We start from the raw sequence: 19502 nt of genomic DNA on the forward strand, positions 1-19502 counted from the left end.
GCTCAGACTCTGAAGTTCTTGTCCATGTTTTCCAGTTTTGTTGTCCACTTAATCTCATAGGGGTGAGTCTTTTAAAAGGCACACTGCTCAAGATAAAAATTCTTTGTTAAATGAACCACCTAAAAACCCCAAATCCAAACTCGCTGCCCCCCAGTCAATGCTGACTCATAGTGACCCCCTGTGTTTTATCAGAGATTGAAACTGTTCACTGGCGGTTTTGAATGGCTGACCATGCGGATCACAGCCTAAGGTGTTATCACTACACCACCAGGGCCAAATGGTTTAGTATACAGATTATTTCATGTGATAGTTTTGGTTCAAGGCTTAAAAGTTCTTTCCAGACAATAGGTTCAGGGGTTCCTCCAGTGTCCATGAACCCACTAAGTCTAGTTTCCAGTAAGAATTTGAAATTCTGTCTCATATTTTCCCCATTTATTGAATAAATTCTATTATGTCCTTGATCAAAACTCCCGTAAACCACCATGAGAATTTTAGCATCAGATATCTAAGTTCCACTTTGGAATTTATGGGAGCACTATACATTGGGCTGTTAAGTTAGCAGTTTGAAATTGCCAGCCACTCTGTGGGAGAAAAATGTGGCTTTCTACTCTCATAAACTGGGACCATTCTACTCTGTTCTACAGGGTCGCTACGAGTCAGCATCGGCTCAGTGGCAGTGAGTTTGATTGGGATATTTGATTTTTTAAAAACACTGATTTGTGGGAGAAATATCATTTTTATTACTGGAGTCTCACACTTTCCAAGACACTGTTGTGTCTGAGTGTGTGTCGATGAGTGTTTACCAAGCTGATAGACCCAACTCTAAAACCAAACTCACTGCCATCAAGTTGATGCTGGCTCATAGAGACCCTACAGAACAGAGTAGAACTGCCTCTGTGAGTTTCCCAGACTGTAACTTTTTAAAAAATCATTTTATTGGGGACTCATACAGATCTTATCACACTATCCATCCATCTATTGTGTCAAGCACATTTGTACATTTGTTGCCATCATCATTTTCAAAACATTTTCTTTCTGTAGATCTATCTAAATAAGATAGGCTACATGAACAATCTGGAGGAGAAAACAACAGGAACAACAGTTCCAGGGGAACATGGGAGAAAGGGAGATGGGGGGAAAAGGAAGTGGTGTTAATAAACCCAGGGCCAGGGAACAACAAGTGATCCAAATTGGTTGTGAGGAGAGTGTAGGAGGCCTGGTAGGGCGTGATCAAGGGTAATGTAATGGAGAGGAATTACTGTGACCCAAATAAAGGCTAAGCATGATAGTGGGACAAGAAGAAAGTAAAGAGAAATAGGAGTAAAGAGAGCTAGGAGGCAAAGGGCATTTATAGAGGTCTAAATAAAGGCATGTACATATGTAAATATATTTATATGTGAGGATGGGGAAAACAGATTTATGTGCATATATTTATAGGTTTAGTATTAAGGTAGCAGGTGGACATTGGGCCTCCACTCAAGTACGCCCTCAATGCAAGAATACTTTGTTCTATTAAACTGGCATTCCATGATACTCACCTTCCAGACACAATCGCTGAAGACAAAGCGGGTGCATAAGCAAATGTGGCAAAGAAAACTGATGGAGCCTGGCTATCAAAAGATATAGCGTCTGGGGTCTTAAAGGCTTGAAGGTAAACAAGTGGCCATCTAGCTCAGAAGCAACAAAGCCCACATGGTAGAAGCACACCAGCCTGTGTGATCATGAGGTGTCAAAGGGATCAGGTATCAGGCATCAAAGAACAAAAAAATCATATCATTGTGAATGAGGGGAGTGTGGAGTGGGGACCCAAAGGCCATCTGTAGGCAACTGGACATCCTCTTATGGAAGGGTTACGGGGAGTAGTTTAGGCAGTGAGGGTGCAGTGTAGCATTGATGAAACATACAACTTTCTTCTAGTTCCTAAATGCTTCCTCCCCACCCCACTATCATGATCCCAATTCTACCTTATAAATCCGGCTAGACCGGAAGATGTACACTGGTACAGATAAGAACTGGAAACACAGGGAATCTAGGGTGGATGATCCCTTCAGGACCAGTGGTGAGAGTGGGGATACCGGGAGGGTAGAGGGAGGGTGGGGTGGAAAGGGGGAACTGATTACAGGGGTCTACATATAACCTCCTCCCTGGGGGGTGGACAATAGAAAAGTGGGTGAAGGGAGACGTCGGACAGTGTAAGATATGATAAAATAATAATTTATAAATTATCAAGGGCTCATGAGGGAGAGGGAAGCAGGGAGGGAGGGGGAAAATGAGCTGATGCCAAGGGCTTAAGTGGAGAGCAAATGTTTTGAGAATGATGAGGGCAACGAATGTACAAATGTGCTTTACACAATTGATGTATGTATGGATTGTGATAAGAGTTGTATGAGCCCCCAATAAAGTGATTTTTTTTAAAACCATTTTCTTTCTACTTAAGCCCTTGGCGCTCATTTTTTTCCCTCCCTCCACTACCCTCCCTCCCTCCTGAACCCTTGATAATTTATAAATTATTTTTTCATGTCTTACACTGACCGATGTCTCCCTTCACCCGCTTTTCTGTTGTCCATCCCCCTGGGAGGGGGTTATAGGTAGATCATTGTGATCGATTCCCCCTCTCCCCACCCCCACCTTCCCCTTCCCTCCTAATATGGCTACTCTCATTATTGGTCCTGAGGGGTTTATCTGTCCTGGATTCCCTGTGTTTCCAGCTCTTATCTCGGTGTACCTGCTCTTGCCTAGCCGGATTTGTTGAGTAGAATTGGGGTCATGATAGTGTTGGGTGGGGGGGACGACGCATTAAAGAACTAAAGGAAAGTTGTATGTTTCATGGTGACAACTTTATGGGAGTAGAAAGCCTCATCTGCCTCCCACAGAGTGGCTGGTGGTCTGGAACTGCTGACCTTTAGGATCGCAGTACAACGCGGAACCATTATGCCACCTGGGAAACAAAGTTATTATTACATAATGGTGTAAGGCAAATTGGCGTCAGTAACGTTCTTGGAGGTCCAGCCGATGAATGAGTCCTTGGGAAGTTACGGGTGATACCTGCCACTATGTGCAAACCGGCTTCCATGTACCTGGCCCACAGAAGTGCTCAACAAGCATTTGTTTAATCAGTGAAGAAACGAGTGAATTAATGCATTTTTGGAGATAGTATTGTATCCTGACAACCTTCTAGCACTTTTCACTCGTTATCTCTAATCTTTCTAACAGCCCTGCCAGAGAGGTATTCTGACTCCCATTTTATAAGCTTGGAAAACAGAGACCTGTAGAGTGGCTCGGGAAAGTCTTCTGCCCATATCCCAACTCCAGTGACTGCAGAAGTCACTCATGGAAAGAGCCAGCTCTAATTCCCATCTGTGCAGTCATTCATCCGTCAAGGGTTTACTGAGCAGCTACAAAGTGGGTCACTAACCCCCAGGTTAGCAGTTCGAAACTACCAGCCGCTTCACGGGAGAAAAACAGGACTTGAGACTCCCGTGAAGAGTTCCCGTCTCGGAAACTCACAGGGGCAGCTCTATAGGGTCACTGAGTCGGCAGTGAGTTTGGTTTTCTATGTTATTTTACGAAGTTGCTGTAGATGGCAGAGAATAGGCAGAGTCCGTGGGAAGACCCGCTGAGTTGATGGGCAGCAAGTATTGATGGGGCGGGGTTCTTTCGAGCCTTGTAGTGCAGACTCTGGCTGAGGACGGCCGCTGGGTTGGGACGCAGTCTGGAGGCCGAAATTACGAATATTGGCCAAGAGAGGGCGCGGTTCTGCCACTGGAAGCGCGGAGCCCCCGGTCCAGACGAGCCTCCAGTGCGCAGGCACCGAGGCGCCTTACTCTTAGCTTGCCGGGGGGAAAAAAATTGAGAGGAGGCGTGGCTCAGAAAGTTACGCAAACCTGGAGGCGTACCTCGACTCAATTATCCTGAGTGGCTGTGCCTCCGCCTTTGAGGGCGTGGCCCACATGCCCCTTCAGCCTTCTTGGAATGAAGGTGGGAAGAATCTAGTTTTCCCTCGGCTCTGGAGGCGTGGTTTAGGGCGGGGCCTCTAGCACCGGACAGCGATTGGCAACAGCCTACAAGGGTGGAAACAGACGAGCTGTCACTCCAGTGCGGTCACTTCCTGTGGAGTTTCCACAGCGCAGGGAGGGGGAGAGGACAAGGGGGAGGAAGGCGGTCGTCTGGGGTTAGGTGGTGGGGTGGGGGGGTCGGTCAGTCCAGGGCGGGGGATGACTCACGGCCCATCCCATCTCCCCGACGCCGCCGCCCCGCGCAGAGCTCGCTCCATGGCTTAGCTGGGGAGGAGGCGGTAGCGAGCTGGGGGGAGGGGGACTCTTATTTTGTTAGGGGGACCGGGCCGAGGCCCGACCTGCATGGCAGGGCTCGCCCGGTGCCGGGCGTCATGTCTCATGCAGCCGAGCCAACCCGGGACGGTGTAGAGACCAGCGCAGAGGGCCCTCGAGCCGTGTTTGTGCTGTTGGAAGACCGCAGGTCGGCCGACTCCGCTCAGCTGCTCAGGTGCGGGGCCGCCTGGGGCTGGGAGTGCTTGTTGGGGTTCCTCTGGGCCCGATGTAAGGGCTACAGAGCTTCGGCCTAGGCTTGGAGGACGTTGGGCGCCCCGTCTTGGGGTGGGGGTGGGGGGTCACTCAAAGGGATTCGGCGGCGGTGGCTGCTTGGACTGAGGTTTAAAGGAGTCGGGGGAGTGCATTGGAGGGACCTGGGCCACAGTGGGGGGACCCTTGACTGGGTCTGGAGGGATAGATTCTGGTGATTGGCTGCTCTGAAACTGGCCTGGGATAGCCCAACTTGAGGAGATCCTGGTGAGGCTGAATTTGGGTTCCCTGAACCGCCCGGTTGCTAACCTAAAGGTCTGTAGCTTGAATCCACCAACAGCCCCTCAAGGAAAATATGACTTGTATGCTTCTATAAAGATGTAATTCCTTGGAAACCCTATGAAACCGGTCGATTCTGTCCTTATAGGGTCGCTATGAGTCAGAATGGACTCCAGGGCCAGGGGTTTGAGTCAAGGATGCATTTAAGGGGACATTATCAGGTGCGACACTGATTTTAAGGGAGCCCTGGAATCTCTTTCCTATTCTATTCCAAAGGAAAGGGATTCCAGGATTCCCTTAACAGTAGTGGTCCTGGAGCTTGGTGACTGCCGGTGGCTTGTTGTGGCAGGCAGTGTTTGGGGATCATAGTAGTCTGGCCAGATGTGGGGTATCTCCGGTATGCTGCAGAGACCAGCCTTGTGTGTGTTATGTTTGTGTGCACAAGAAAAGCAACAATCACCAGGACATCCCCTAACCCTCTGCCCCCCCCCCCGCCCCCCACAAGCTGGGTTAGATCCCAGAGGTAGTAGAGTAAAGTCCCCTACCAGAAGCTCATTAAAGACAGATTTGGAGGCAGGTACATATAGGGGATGAAGCTAGTGCTGCCTCGGAACTCAGACCTTATTTGGGAACCAGAGGAGGGTCTTTCTTGTTCCTGGCCCCACCAGACCTAGCCTCTTTGGCAGCCCTAGGGCCCTCCCCTCTATCCCTCTCCTCAATCCCTGTTCTTTTTCATTTTGACCTCTCAGTTGACCACTCTCAGCCACTGGCTATAATCTCGAATCTTTCCCTAGAGCAGAAATGAACACTGATTGTACCATCCTTCCTTGGGTGGGTCCTCTTCTTATCCTCACTTCCATCCACCACCCACCGTCTTGGGAGCCCTAGCCCTCCCTGCCTGCATCCTTACCCACACAGCAGCGCCCATCTTTTCCAACGTCTGTGAAAAGAATGTGTGAGCCTGGGAGGGGGCTTTGACTATTTTCTGCTGGGGTTTGTGCTGAACTCAGCAGCTCCTTGGGCTTCCTCTTCCCAACTTCCTGGGTGGTTTTAGGGCCCCATTTGAGGGTAAGAGGAAGGCAGGCAGATCCTTGGGGAGGGGAGAAAGAATTCTTGTCAATTTCTGCAATTTCTCAGGGTTCAAAATCTTTGCATTTAAAGCTGTGTATATCCACATGTGAACGTGTGTGTACATACACTCACAACTAGATTTCTCATGCCCAACATTGAAGGCTAAGTAGGAGCCTTTCTGTATATTGATCATCACAGCCATGGGATAGTTGAAAGGGAGGGATGTATGTGGCTTCTTATTTTGTGTCAGTGGGTCTTGGTGTTGGTGTGTGTGTTGATCTCTCAAAAAAAAAAAAAAAAACCCTGAGAGGGCTGGGAAGACTCCTCCCACTGAGAAAAGAATGCTCCTATAAAGTGGATCACCCATTCAAATTCTCCCTCTTGGCAATGCAGGCACTTGGAGCGAGGGGAGCCTTTGCTATTTCCATTTTGGATTGGGGTATGTGTTGGCGTCCCATACACTCGGGCTGGGGCTGGGGAGGAAAGCATTTTTGCAAAGCAGTTGACCCTTATTTTGAGTGAATCAGCCCTTAGTCCTCTTTGTGATGAATTCCGTTTTTGTTTTTTGAGGGTTTTTTTGGGGGGGGGTTTGTTTGTTGCTACAATAGACTGTTATGCAGGAGGACATCCCTACATGTTGTGTGGGGGGGGGCACAAACGTGGGCTCATGTTGAGCTATCAGGAAAGTGGTAGGATGTGTGGGGGCTGGGAGAGTTCTGAATGCAAAGTCCGGAATCCTGTAAAATGAATCATAGTTCCTAAATTCTGAATTTCTATTGAATTAAAACCTAGGTTCCTATTACATGTGATTGTTAGTATGGGGTGTGTGTGTGTGAGGGGGTGATCCAGATATTCTTTTTTATTTTGAATATTAAGGGGTGATGGGTGATACAGAGCATGTGGGAGTGAAGAGAGAGGATGTGGGAATTCCTGGTGATGGTACCAAGTGGGGTGGCCCACTGTGAGGGTACACTCTGTTCCCTTGTCTCGTCCCTTACTTATCTGTCTCTCTGACCACTGACCATCACTCCTACCTTCCCCATCAGCCTGAACTCTTTGCTTCCGGAATCTGGAATTGTCGCTGACATCGAATTAGAAAACATCCTCGATCCTGACAACTTCTACGAACTCAAAAGCCAGCCCCTACCCCTCCACTCAAGGTAAGCCACTCACTGTCTGTTGGACTCCCTCCAGTTCATCTGCCCACCAGTCCCCTCTTGACAATCACAGGCCCTTAACACCAGTCCAGCCCATTCTCCCACCAGCCTGCCTTTTTCAGCCGGGAAAACAGAAGCTAGAAAGAGCATTTTATGCTGGAAAGCAGGTAGCCAACCTAAGATGCCTTCCCGGGTATCTCTACCAGACCCCTGCCCCAATCTCCTACCTGAGCACACATTCATGTGCAAGTGTTTTCTCACCTAAGGTGTTCAGGGACTGGGCGGGGCCTATTCTAGTACTTGGCCCAGGTGGGCAGAGCCTATACCCACAACATCTGCTCAGTCTCCTCCCACACTCAACAAACACCCCCACCCCCACTCTTGAGGAAGCCCTGCTGCCTTCTTCATTCCCCTTGCTTTGGAAGTCTAAATGTGCTGAGTCATGGGGCCTGAACTCTAAGAGAGGGGAGGGGACCTGGAAGAGGGGCAGGAAAAGAGGATTGTGAAATCTCCGATATTCAAGACTGACTAGCAGCCTCTGGGACTAGAGCCCCAGAGAGGGGAACCAGAGGACCTTAGGGCAGTGGTTCTCAACCTGTGGGTCACGACCCCTTTGGGAGTTGAATAACCCTTTCACAGGGGTCGCCCGATTCATAACAGTGGAAAAATGACAGTTATGAAATAGTAACGAAAATAATTTTATGGTTGGTGGGGGGGTCACCACAACACAAAGAACTGTATTAAAGGGTTGCGGCATTAGGAAGGTTGAGAACCACTGCCCCAGGGCTTCCCCTGATGCCCATTCCAAGAATTCTGGGCATAACAAATGCCCTAAATTGGATTTAAGAACTCTTCGTGCAGGGTAGCAACGATGAAACATGCAACTTTCCTCTAGTTCTTAAATGCTTCCTCCCCCCACTGTCATGATCCCAATTCTACCATACAAATCTGGCTAGACCAGAGGATGTACACTGGTACAGATAGGAACTGGAAACACAGGGAATCCAGGACAGATGACCCCTTCAGGACCAGTGGTGAGAGTGGCGATACCAGGGGGTGGTGGAGGGAAGGTGGGGTAGAAAGGGGGAACAGATTACAAGGATCTACATATAACCTCTTCCCTGGGGGACACACAACAGAAAAGTGGGTGAAGGGAGATGTCGGGCAGTGTAAGATATGACAAAACAATAATAATGTATGAATTATGAAGGGTTCATGAGGGAGGGGGGAACGGGAAGGGAGGGGGGAAAATGAGGAGCTGATATTAAGGGCTCAAGTAGAAAGCAACTGTTTTGAGAATGATGATGGCAACAAATGTACAAATGTGCTTGACACAATGGATGGATGTATGGATGGATTGTGATAAGAACTGTACGAGCCCCCAATAAAATGATTAAAAAAGAACTCTTCGGGACCAACATTCTACAGGTACAGGCCCAATCTTGCTTCCTTCGACTTGTCTTCAAATAGGATAAACCCACTCACCCAGAGCTGAGCAAGGACATCCTCCCTCCGTATGTGAACAGACCAAAATCCGGGGCCCACCTCTAAGAACTGAGGGCTGGGACCTGGTCTGCTCCCTATGTGTCCCCACCACTATACTATAGCCTTCCAAGACAGCAAACAAGCCTGGGTCTTGTCTTTTCCATAACCCTATGTATGACTCCTTAGGCTTGGGCTGAGATTTTTAGCTTACCTGTGGCCCCATATTTCCCATCCACAGCCTCCCAATATCACTACAGGCCACACCAGCCACTCCAGCGACACTCTCTGCATCGTCTTCTGCAGGGGGCTCCAGGACCCCTGCCATGTCATCGTCATCATCTTCAAGGGTCTTGCTGCGTCAGCAGCTAATGCGGGCCCAAGCCCAGGAGCAGGAGAGGCGTGAGCGGCGGGAACAGGCTGCTGCCGCTCCCTTCCCCAGCCCTGCACCTGCCTCTCCTGCCATTTCTGTGGTTGGTGTCTCTGCTGGGGGCCACACATTGAGTCGCCCTCCCCCTGCTCAGGTGCCCAGGGAGGTACTCAAGGTAAGGTGAGATCTGGAGACCATGGGAAGGGTCTCTTGGAGACTGAGTGGCTGGGGGTGGTCTGGGAACTCTCCTGGCTTTGGGGTAAGGCCCTAGGGTCTCTAAGGGCGAGCTGAGGCCCTGCTACAAATGGATTGCGCTCATGTCCTATTGTGGCTAGAATTCCTAAGGGGTTCCTGTCAGGTCCGGAGGGGTTCTTGAGGCCGTGAAGATGTCTTGGGGAACCATGAAGGGTTGTGAACCCTCCGAATGGGTCTGGAGGTCTGTGACGTGGCTGTAGGAAGAGCTGCTTGTACATGGGGCTTCAACAATTGTGCAAGGACTGAATGAAAGGACTTTGAACTTTTCCGTGACTTTGGCGGAAGCCCCTCATGTGTGATATATTAAGAGTTCTTTTGGCACTGAGAGTACTCCATGGATGGTTCTTGGGAGTGAGAGATTTCTGAGAAAGGACTCTAGATCTTAGGAGAAACTGGGGACACGGGAAATGTGGGGGTCAGGTGGAGGCTCAGAGTTGTCCCTCTGAGGTTTGTTCTACTTTGCCCCTCCCCCTGATCCCTCAGGTGCAGACTCATCTGGAAAACCCAACACGCTACCACCTACAGCAGGCACGCCGACAACAAGTGAAACAGTACCTGTCTACCACACTTGGACCCAAGCTGGCCTCCCAGGCCCTCAACCCACCACCCGGGCCCACGAGTGCCCAGCCGCACCCTGCCCCTGAGGCTGTGCATGCTACTGGCCCTGCAGGCAGCGCTCCCAACAGCCCCATGGCACTGCTCACCATAGGCTCCAGCTCAGAGAAGGAAGTGAGTAGCCTTAGAAAACCCTCCTTCCCTCCTTCCTTCCCTACTCTTCCCTCAATATCTTCTAATCCCTATTTCCATTTTCCCCCAGATCGATGATGTCATTGATGAGATCATCAGCCTGGAATCCAGTTACAATGATGAGATGCTCGGTTACTTGCCTGGAGGCACTGCAGCCTTGCAGCTCCCCAGCACGGTGAGCCCCCAAGACACGGGCTTAGTCTGAAAAGTAGGGTATCCTTTTATCACGGAGACCTCATTTACTGCTGCTCATGTATAGATAGACCCTTGCTTTGGATTGTACTGAGGATAAGCCCTTATGAAAAGAATGGGGCCTCCCAGTGCTCTTGGACTTGGCATTGAACTGTATCAAGAGATAGGCCTCCTTATAGAGGGTGATATATACAAGGTGGAGAGTTCATGGAAATATTCAGGTGTCCCAAAGAACTTGGGAGGTACCAAGAAGTGGGAATCCTGTAGCAGTTTGAATGTACTCAAGAATCCAGATCACTTAGACATACTTAGACTATGTAGATGGGAACATTACAAGTCTCAAAACATGGTATGGGATATAACAAGTGGTTGAACTATACTAAGGAACTTGCCATGGCTTGTACCACAAGGTTGGATACTTTTAGAGAGTTGATAAAACTTTGTAGAACAAGGGATGTATCGAGATATAGTTATTGAGAGTAGCGATACCATGAGGGTGGGGGGAAGGAGGAGGGAGAAAGGGGGAATTGATCGCAATGATCAACGTATAACACTCCCCCCGCATGGAGATGAACAACAGAAATGTGGGTGAGGGGAGACAGCAGATATGAAAATAAAAATAATTTCTAAATTATCAAGGGTTCATAGGGATGGGGGAGGGAGGGGGGGAAAGAGGAGCTGATCCCAAGGGCTCAAGTAGCAAGAAAATGTCTTAGAAATGATGATGGCAACATATGTACAAATGTGCTTGATACAATCAACATATCAATTGTTATAAGAGCTGTAAGAGCCCCCACTAAAATGATTCATTAAAAAAATAGCAACATCCTGATTTTAGAACATTCCAAGAAGCTCATAACTTGCTTTGGAACATATGTAGCTGTAACTTTGGTTCCCTCCCCCCCACCCCCAGTTTATCAAGAGGATAGAAGCAGATATGAAAATGGTACCCGTTGATCAGAACTGGGAGGGGGGTTTGCATCCAGAAGTGGGATTAAGTATGCTGAGTCAGTGTGAGGAGCTATCTTGGGAGTATACGCAAGAAAGTACAAAGGAGAGGAAATTCTCCAAGCAGACCTAACAGCAGTTCCACTTGAGTAGGTGGAAAAGAAAACCTCAGCTCAAACTGTGCCCGGAGGCATTAAAGTCTGACCCAGAGTCAGGACAGCATGAGCCCACACACCATACACCTAATGATCACAGCAAAAGACTGGAGGTTGCGTTGGAACACTGCAGGAGGCCAGATTTTGGGTGGAATATTGCTTTGATCAAGGTCTAAGCAGATTGGGTCAAAGTATTCTGAAAACGCTGTATTGTAATGTAGGCCTGGGAGTAGCTAATGTTGCATCGGAGCAAAGACAGACAAACCTAAGAATATTGGTTTTCCAACATTTCTCCACAGAGCCAATCCTGAGGTTTAGGAGAGGACTGTTAGAGGTCGCTGAGAGGTTGTGGTGGGGTGGCGGTGATGAGCAAACCAGACAGGTCCATTCCCTGGAAAATCATAGTAGGTCCACTTTTCCCTGTTGGACTGCCTTGTTTCCCTTGAGGGAAAAAGTAGAGTTTCTTTGCTAAGCCAGCCAATCCCTGGGTTAGTAGGTCCCCTCTTTGGGATTGTGGAGGGTGTCAGGAACCTGGTTCTGAGGAAGGGAGTGACCTGGGGTATGTTCCAACTGATTGTTTCTCTTTCCTCCTATTCCCAGTTGCCTGTGTCAGGGAATCTTCTAGATGTGTACAGTAATCAGAATGTGGCCACACCAGCCATCACTGTCAGCAACTCCTGCCCAGCTGAGCTACCTAACATCAAACGGGAGATCTCTGGTGAGTTCCAGGGTCACGGCACCATAAGCCCACCATGTACCCCGAGGTGAGCGCCATGTCTATCAGGTGTACGAGTGGGCCTGGTTGCATTAGAAGTAGTTTAATCAGACAGAAAGTAGCTGTGAGCGCTCTTTTTCCACATGGCCCTCGGTCCTGCTGTTAAGCCCACTTCCTCTCCTAGCCTCTCATCTTGGTTTTTAACAACTGGCATGTCATCTGGGCTTTGACAAAACAGTAAAGACTAGCACTTTTTTTTTAAGTCACTTCCTCTTGCCTTTGTCCACCAAACCCTACCTCAGCAGCTGTCCACGTTCCCCTCTTTCCTACACCCAGAGGCCCTGACCACCCCGCACTCTCTTCCAGAAACGGAGGCAAAAGCCCTTTTGAAAGAACGGCAGAAGAAAGACAATCACAATCTAAGTAAGTGAGAGAGCTTGTGCAGCCCTGCCTTCCTCGGAACCCCTCCACCCCCTTCTGGAGAGCCCCTTTCCGACAAGAGCCTCCTCAATCCCCCATTTCTCTCCTCCCACCTGCACTTCTTGATGACTCATTCCCACTCTTTTTCTCCCCCCTTCATCAAAGTCGAACGTCGCAGGCGATTCAACATTAACGACAGGATCAAGGAACTGGGCACCCTCATCCCCAAGTCCAGTGACCCGTAAGTCTGGGCTACTGGGAATAGCAGACCAGTGGGGGTGTGGACTAGGGATCTTGTTCCTCCAAATTGTTTCCTAGGTGGGCCTTTCTCACCCAGCTTGCCTCCCCCTCAGCCGAGTTGTAGCCCCTCATTGTCTCCAACTAAAATGTTAAGTGCATGATCATGTGGCTCATGCGGTCCACATTTGATATGATGCACTTGGTTTCTTATTTATTTAGTACGTTCTTTATTGATTGAAAGGAGCCTTAGTGGCGTCGTGGTAAAACAATTGGCTGCTAACCTAAAGATTGGCTATGCAAAGCCACCGTCCCGCTGCGTGGGGGAAACGTGGGACAGTTTGTACTCCGTCCTATAGGGCTGCTGTGAGTTGGAATTGCCTCAGTGACAGTGTATTCGTTTGGGTTGTTTATTTGTTGAAGAATTTATTGAGCTTTTGCTTTGTGTTAAGCCCTATTCTAGACCCTGCAGATAACAAAGGGTGCAAAACAGACCAAAACCCCTGGCCTTGTAAAGGCAAGCCGACAGCAAGAAAGATAAATAAGTAAAATTCATGAGATGTTGAGAGAATTAGTATAGAGAAGAGTCAAGAAAGGAAGTGATACATATTAGGGACATATCGGGGAGGTAAATTAGTTTCCAAAATTTTACAAGGTAGGTGCCTTAAAGAACCGAAATGTATTGTCTCACAGTTCTGGGGAAGTCTCTTCTCAGCTTCTGGTAGCCCCCAAATGTTCTTTGCTGTGGAGATGCATTGTTCACCTCGTGTTAACCGGCAACAATTTCAAGACCCTGTTTCTAAACAAGGTCATGTCCATAGAACCAGAAGTTGGGACAGCAACATATTTTGGGGAGAGGACACTTGATCCCTAACAGTCAGTCTATCCTCTGCCGCACCGCCACCCAAAAAATGTTCAGGTCCTTTCCAAATGCAAACTATATTCATATTCATTCGTAAGTCCAAAATCTTATCATCTGAATCAGTCACGGATGTGCAACTCTGGCTATTAGGGCAAGACTCCTCTCCATCCCATTGGTGGATCTGTGAATCTTAGAGCACAAGTTTATGCTTCCAAAATATCAAAGGGCTTCCAAATTTCATGGGACACTTCCATTGTCTTTTCATTCCATTTTCCACCACTTTTCAAGCCCCTGTGTATCACGATGCTATAAGGATTGTAAATATTACCTTTCCCTTTCCTTGGGCAAGCAGCTGCAGTGGCCATGCATTTGGCTGTGGTCCGCAAGGTCAGCAGCTTGAAACCACCAGCTGCTCCGAGGGAGAAAGTTGAGGGTTGTTACTTCTGTAAAGAGTTGAAGTCTCAGAAACTCACAGGGGTTGTTCTACTCTGCCCCTGTAGGGATAGCATGGACTCCACAGCACTGAGTGTGAGTGGCGTTTTAGGTTTTTCTTTTTTTCTTTTTCTGAGGATCCCAGTAATCTAATAGCGCTGCTTAATTTTGTTCCCTTCAGTCTAAGCTGCCTGAGATGGTTGATTGGAGCTCTTTAGCAAATGTTTGTCCACCCACACCCTTGGTGCTCTTTCCAGAACACGCTTTCTCTAGTTTTACAATACAGATAAGCTGAGAATGTGCTAAATTTTCAGGTTCCGTTTTCCAGAAAACACTCAAACACAAAACAAAGCCCAGTCCTTGCCCACTTTATAACAAAGATCCCCTTTCCTCCATTATCTAATAACATGTCCATTCGTTCCTTTAAGGTTTTACCAGAAGCACATTTAATGTCCATATTTCCAGCGACATTCTGTTCTTGATGACAGAAGCTTTCCCCACAGCCCTCTTCAATTATATCTGATACCTCATTAGAATCAGCTTCCCTGTTCTACCAACAACCTCCAAGCTGTTTAGGCAGTTGCTACCGAGTACTTCAAAATTCTTCTTGCCTCTAACCATTACCCAATTCTAAAGCCACTTCTTTTAGGTATTTGTTATAGCAGCACCTCACTTCGGTACCAAAATCTGTATTCATTTCCTAAGGTTCCTGTAAGAAAATACCACAAACTGGGTAGCTTATACAATTAGACATTTGTCTTCCAGATTTAGAGACTGGTAGTTGAAATTCAGGCTATTAGCATTATCGTGATTTCTGTAAAGGCTCCTCCTTGTCTCTCCGGGTTTCAGGTAGCTCAAGGCATTCCTTGGTGTATCAGTGCATCTTCACCTGGCTGTCTTTCCCCTGTGTCTCTCTGCGCCTTCTCTTTTTATAAAGAGTCGTTCCTATTGAATCAGGACCCAGCGTGGTAACTGATAACACTGTCAAAGACTCTATGTCCAAACAAAGTCATGTTCACAGGAATGGGGGAAAGGACTTCAACAAATCCCTTTTTTGGGGGGTGAGGTGGGGGTGGGTAGACATTGTTCAATCCAGAACAGGAGGGTTATCATTTGGGATGAGGAGCATGGGACAGGGCAAGCCTCAAGTGATGACAAGGAAGCAGTTGAATAAAGGATGAAAGGCAGGGAGCCATAGGAATATCTGGGGAAAGAGTGTTCCAAGTAAAGGGCGGAACCAGAACAGAGACCCTGAGATGAGAATTCTTTTTCATGTTGAAAGAACACTGCGAGACCAGTGTGGCCATCCTGAGGTGAATTAGAGGGAGGGAGGCAAGTGGTGGATTCCGTAGATGGCATAAACAGTTAAAGTGCTCCGCAATCTATCCAAAAGTACCTCCCAAGAAAGGCTTGGTCATCTACTGAAAAAATCAACCATTGAAAACCCCATGGAGCGCAGTTCTACTCTGACACACACGGGATCATCATAAGTTGGAACTGATTCAACGGCCACTGATTTGGGTTTGGTTAGGTAACAGGTGAGCTGTCCGAGGTTGAGGTTAGGGCAGAGGGGGTAATCTTGGGTCTGGGGTATTGTGGGCACCATTGGAAGGTTCCAGGCAGGATATTCCCATCTGCGCATTTTATGTCCTTGATGTACCCCTACCTCAATTCTAGGCATGTAGTGGTGGGGTCTACCTACCTGATGTGGTTCCCTCCCGAGAAAGGCCATGTGCAACACTGCCTCTTTCGTCCCCTTCGGGCTACACAGGGAGATGCGCTGGAACAAGGGCACCATCCTGAAGGCCTCTGTGGATTATATCCGCAAGTTGCAGAAGGAGCAACAGCGTTCCAAGGACCTGGAGAGCCGGCAGCGATCCCTGGAGCAGGCCAATCGGAGCCTGCAGCTCCGAATTCAGGTCTGGAGGGAGGAGATGTTGATCTGGGCAAGGCAGGCAGGCAGAGAAAGACAGACCTGAATTTCTCTTCTAGCATACTGGGGGGATCCCCGGCTTCCCTGACTCATATGCTGCTGCTAAGTAATGATCATAACAGCAACCAGAATAATTAAAAATATTAACTCATTTTAAAGCATTTTTCTTGGGCCGTGCACAGTAACAAGAGTTTTACACGCATTAATTCATTTAGTCCTTACAACCACTTGTGCGAGAAGGTGTATTATCATACCCATTTTACAAATTGGGAAACAGGCTTATGGATATTAAGTGTCTTGCCTAAATTTGGACAAGTAGTGGGTAGCAATGGCAGAATTGAACCCAGGAAGCCTATCTTTAACCATTACACTCCTACCTCTGAGGGATGCCGAATCCCATCTTCTCTGGCTTCGCACCCCTTACTCTTTTGCAGGAGCTAGAACTACAGGCTCAGATCCATGGTCTGCCAGTACCACCCGCTCCAGGGCTACTCTCCATGGCCACAACTTCCGTTTCTGATAGCCTCAAACCAGAGCAGCTGGATGTTGAAGAGGAGGGCCAACCAGGCACATTTCATGTGGCGGGGGCACCTGCCCCGAATGCACCCCATCAGCAGCCCCCCGCGCCACCCTCGGATGCCCTTCTGGACCTGCACTTTTCCAGCGACCACCTGGGGGACCTGGGGGGACCCTTCCACCTCGGGTTGGAGGACATTCTGATGGAGGAGGAGGAGGAAAATATAGTGGGGGGCCTGGCGGGAGGCACACTGTCCCCACTTCGGGCTGCATCTGACCCCCTGCTCTCTTCAGTGTCCCCTGCTGTGTCCAAGGCCAGCAGCCGCCGCAGCAGCTTCAGCATGGAGGAAGAGTCCTGATCAGGCCTCTCCCCTGCCCTGAAGTTTTCCTACCCAGGAAAGGAGGACCAACCAAGCAGGATGAGGCCCTGCCTTTGCCCCCACCCCTTCATGAGACTGCCCTGCCCAGGTTTTCTGGGGGAAGCAGAGAGGAGATCAGGCTCCACCTCTGAGCAGGCCAAGTGGAGGAGTCAGGTGAAGTCCTAGCCCTTCCCCAAAAGGAACAGCCCAGCACCGTTATTTCAGACTTGATGGTGTCCACGTACCCCATCGGATCTGCCCTGGCTGGCCCAGATGAGGGAGGGAGACAGGATGAGATCCTGCCCCTACCCCCCAGGAACAGCCCTAGCCAGGCCTCCTGGGAGATAGTCTCAGGATGCTACTCCGTTGCTTCTCTTGTAATCACCAGTCCAAGAGGAAGAATGAAAAATGATGGAGGTCTACCCCTGGGACTAGCGCTTTCCCCATGACACCTCCACCCCCACCCCCCCACCCCCCCGCTCAGGCAAAGAAAGAAGTAAGGCTGAAGCGCTCTCCTCTTCTCCTGGGAACTCTGTTCCTACCTTCTAGAAATTGAGTCAGACAGGTCTATCCCTTGTATACTGGAACAGCACAGCACAGGTACTTCAGGCAAGAAGGAATCAGTAAGATCAGGCCACCTCACATGTAGGTCACAGCCCTCCCCTCTTTTCTTAGCAACATCCCATCCAAGCATCCCACGTTAAGAAGCAGTGGTCCTTAGAGCTCCCCCACGTTAACCTGGGACCAGCCCAACCTAACCTATTGGAGAAGAGGACAGACCTTGAAATCTCGTGGACTGACATTGCTAGATTATTGTTAGGTCCTGACCCTGGGGCAGATTTCTGCCCCCCTTCCTTGAGGGATATCTTTTTGGAAAATGATAAGGAGTGGGGGAACGATTCCCACCCTTCTCATCCCCAACTTCTGGCCCCCACCCAATTCTCCATTTGGTGGAATCCACCCCCTCAATCAGAGTTATCAAGAAACATACCCCTCCACCCCACTTCTTTCACCACATACACCCAAGGTTATCAGCTGGGCCTAGGCCCCAAGAGGGTATAATGAGAAGTCTGTAGCTTTGTGATTAAAACAATAAATGGTAGGCGTGTTTGATGCGCTTTTTACTTTGGCAAAACGTCTCCTGTCCTTGTTTTCAACTATGCAGTGAGCACCTTACCCCATACAAGAGGCCTTGAGAAAAGCAACTTGTAAAAAGGAGTAGTTGGTACTTTAAAACAAGTCATTAACTACTAAAAGTGTTTCACCAAACTCAGTTAGCTGATGTATATTAATCATGAGGTGGCGAGTTTAATGCCCGTCTTAAGTGTCCAGACGTGGCCTGCGATTGAAGTAAGTTCAGAAAATGCACAGCTAGTAAACAAGGAAAGTGCTAACCTGTAAAGTTAGGTAAGTCAAGGCTCTGATGTGAACAATCGCCACTGCAAAGACGGAGCAGGAGATGTTCGTGAAAGTTTACTTTTAAAACGGATAGATAACAACTGGCAGCAATTGCAGGGGTTCCCAGATGGTGGAAATGGCAGACCTTGTACCTTAAAGGTAGAGGAAGGGGCAAGCAAGTTGCTTGTGGAGCTGTCATCTTCAGGGAACATGTGTGGGAAGTGAACACAGGAAAGAATCTTGAAGGCTGAGAAAAACAATATTCCTGGAACCCTCAATCAGACTGTGACCCCCGAGAAAGGACCAGACACTGACCCCCCTGAGGGCTTGGATCCCATCGACTGCCCATTGCTAACTTGTCACTACTGCTACTTCCCTAAAGCCTGCTGCTCAGGGTCTCCAGCGCTAGACTGGTGGCTTCCTTTTTTCTTTTATTCTCCTCACATTTGCTATGCTCTCTAATAGGTAATGTCCAGTATTATTTATCTTTTTGTTCTCGAGCAATTTTCAATTTACAGAAGAGTTGGACATTTAATGAGTTCCCACACCCATTACCCCAAACAAAAACAAACCCACCTCCATCGGGTACATTCTGCCTCATAAGGGCCCTACACAGGGCTTCCCAAGTTGCACATCTCCACGGGAGCAGCCAGCTTCAGCTTTCTCCAGAGCAACTGGTGAGTTTGAACCACAAACCGCCAACCTTGTGATTAGCAGTCCAGTGCTTACCAGGCAGTGTCACAGGGCTCTGCCCATCAACCAGTTTCCCCTAATGTTCACATCTTACATAAAACATAAAGCCATAGTAGCGTTATCAATGCCAAGAAAATAGCATTTGACACAATATCAACATCAAACTTTATTTGGATTTCACTGTTTTCATTCAGTCTTTTTTGTTGTTCTAGGATTAGTTTACCTGTAACTGATTACCACAAACTTAGTTGCTCACAACATAGGTATCACCCAGGTTTTGAGAATCACAAATAAGACAGTTTAGCTGAGTCCTCTATTTCAGTCCTCTATTTCTCACCAGGGTGCCATCTCTGAAGGTGTGGGCCAAGGTTGAGGACTCATCTGAAAGGGATTGGGAGGGATTGGCTTCCAGGCTCCCAGAACTATGAACAAGATTCCTTTCTTTCTGTAGTCCACTGAGTGGAGAGCCTGGGTTCCTCGTTGGCTATCAGAGGCATGCACCCTCAGTTCTTTGCTGTGTGTTTTCCTGTGAGGTAGCTTTCAGTATGATTGTTTTGCTTCAATAAAGCCAGCAAAAGAGAGACACTTAGCAATGAAAGTTAACAGTTTTCTGTAGGCTAATCATGGAAGTGATATGTTGAGGCTTTTTTTTTAAGTTGGTTAGAATCAAGGTACTTCGAAGCAGGAGAGTACACAGACTATGAATATCAGTAAATGGGGCCATCTTAGCTATGTACCATGGA

General features: G+C 48.4%; 1 protein-coding gene across 3 annotated transcripts; it reads left to right on the forward strand.

Moving 5' to 3' along the window:
* Positions 1–4312: 4312 nt before the first annotated feature.
* TFE3 (transcription factor binding to IGHM enhancer 3) lies at positions 4313–17803 on the forward strand. Of its 3 annotated transcripts, none has more exons than XM_045288315.1 (11): positions 4417–4503; positions 6282–6327; positions 6935–7048; positions 8834–9072; positions 9636–9881; positions 9970–10074; positions 11795–11912; positions 12276–12332; positions 12495–12570; positions 15632–15779; positions 16228–17803. In XM_045288315.1, exons 4-11 carry the CDS (start codon positions 8854–8856, stop codon positions 16666–16668), a joined length of 1410 nt encoding a protein of 469 aa, XP_045144250.1. In that variant the 5' UTR covers positions 4417–4503; positions 6282–6327; positions 6935–7048; positions 8834–8853; the 3' UTR covers positions 16669–17803. The 3 variants fall into 3 exon arrangements, with proteins under 3 accessions (XP_004713209.1, XP_045144250.1, XP_045144251.1); XM_045288316.1 differs by having other exon boundaries at positions 4467–4503; positions 8769–9072; XM_004713152.2 differs by lacking the exon at positions 6282–6327 and having other exon boundaries at positions 4313–4503; positions 8769–9072.
* The last annotated feature ends 1699 nt before the right edge of the window (positions 17804–19502 follow it).

This window comes from Echinops telfairi, unplaced genomic scaffold (assembly GCF_000313985.2).
Source record: "Echinops telfairi isolate 266 unplaced genomic scaffold, ASM31398v2 ScPeMD7_19;HRSCAF=73, whole genome shotgun sequence".
Classification (NCBI taxonomy): Eukaryota; Metazoa; Chordata; class Mammalia; order Afrosoricida; family Tenrecidae; genus Echinops; species Echinops telfairi.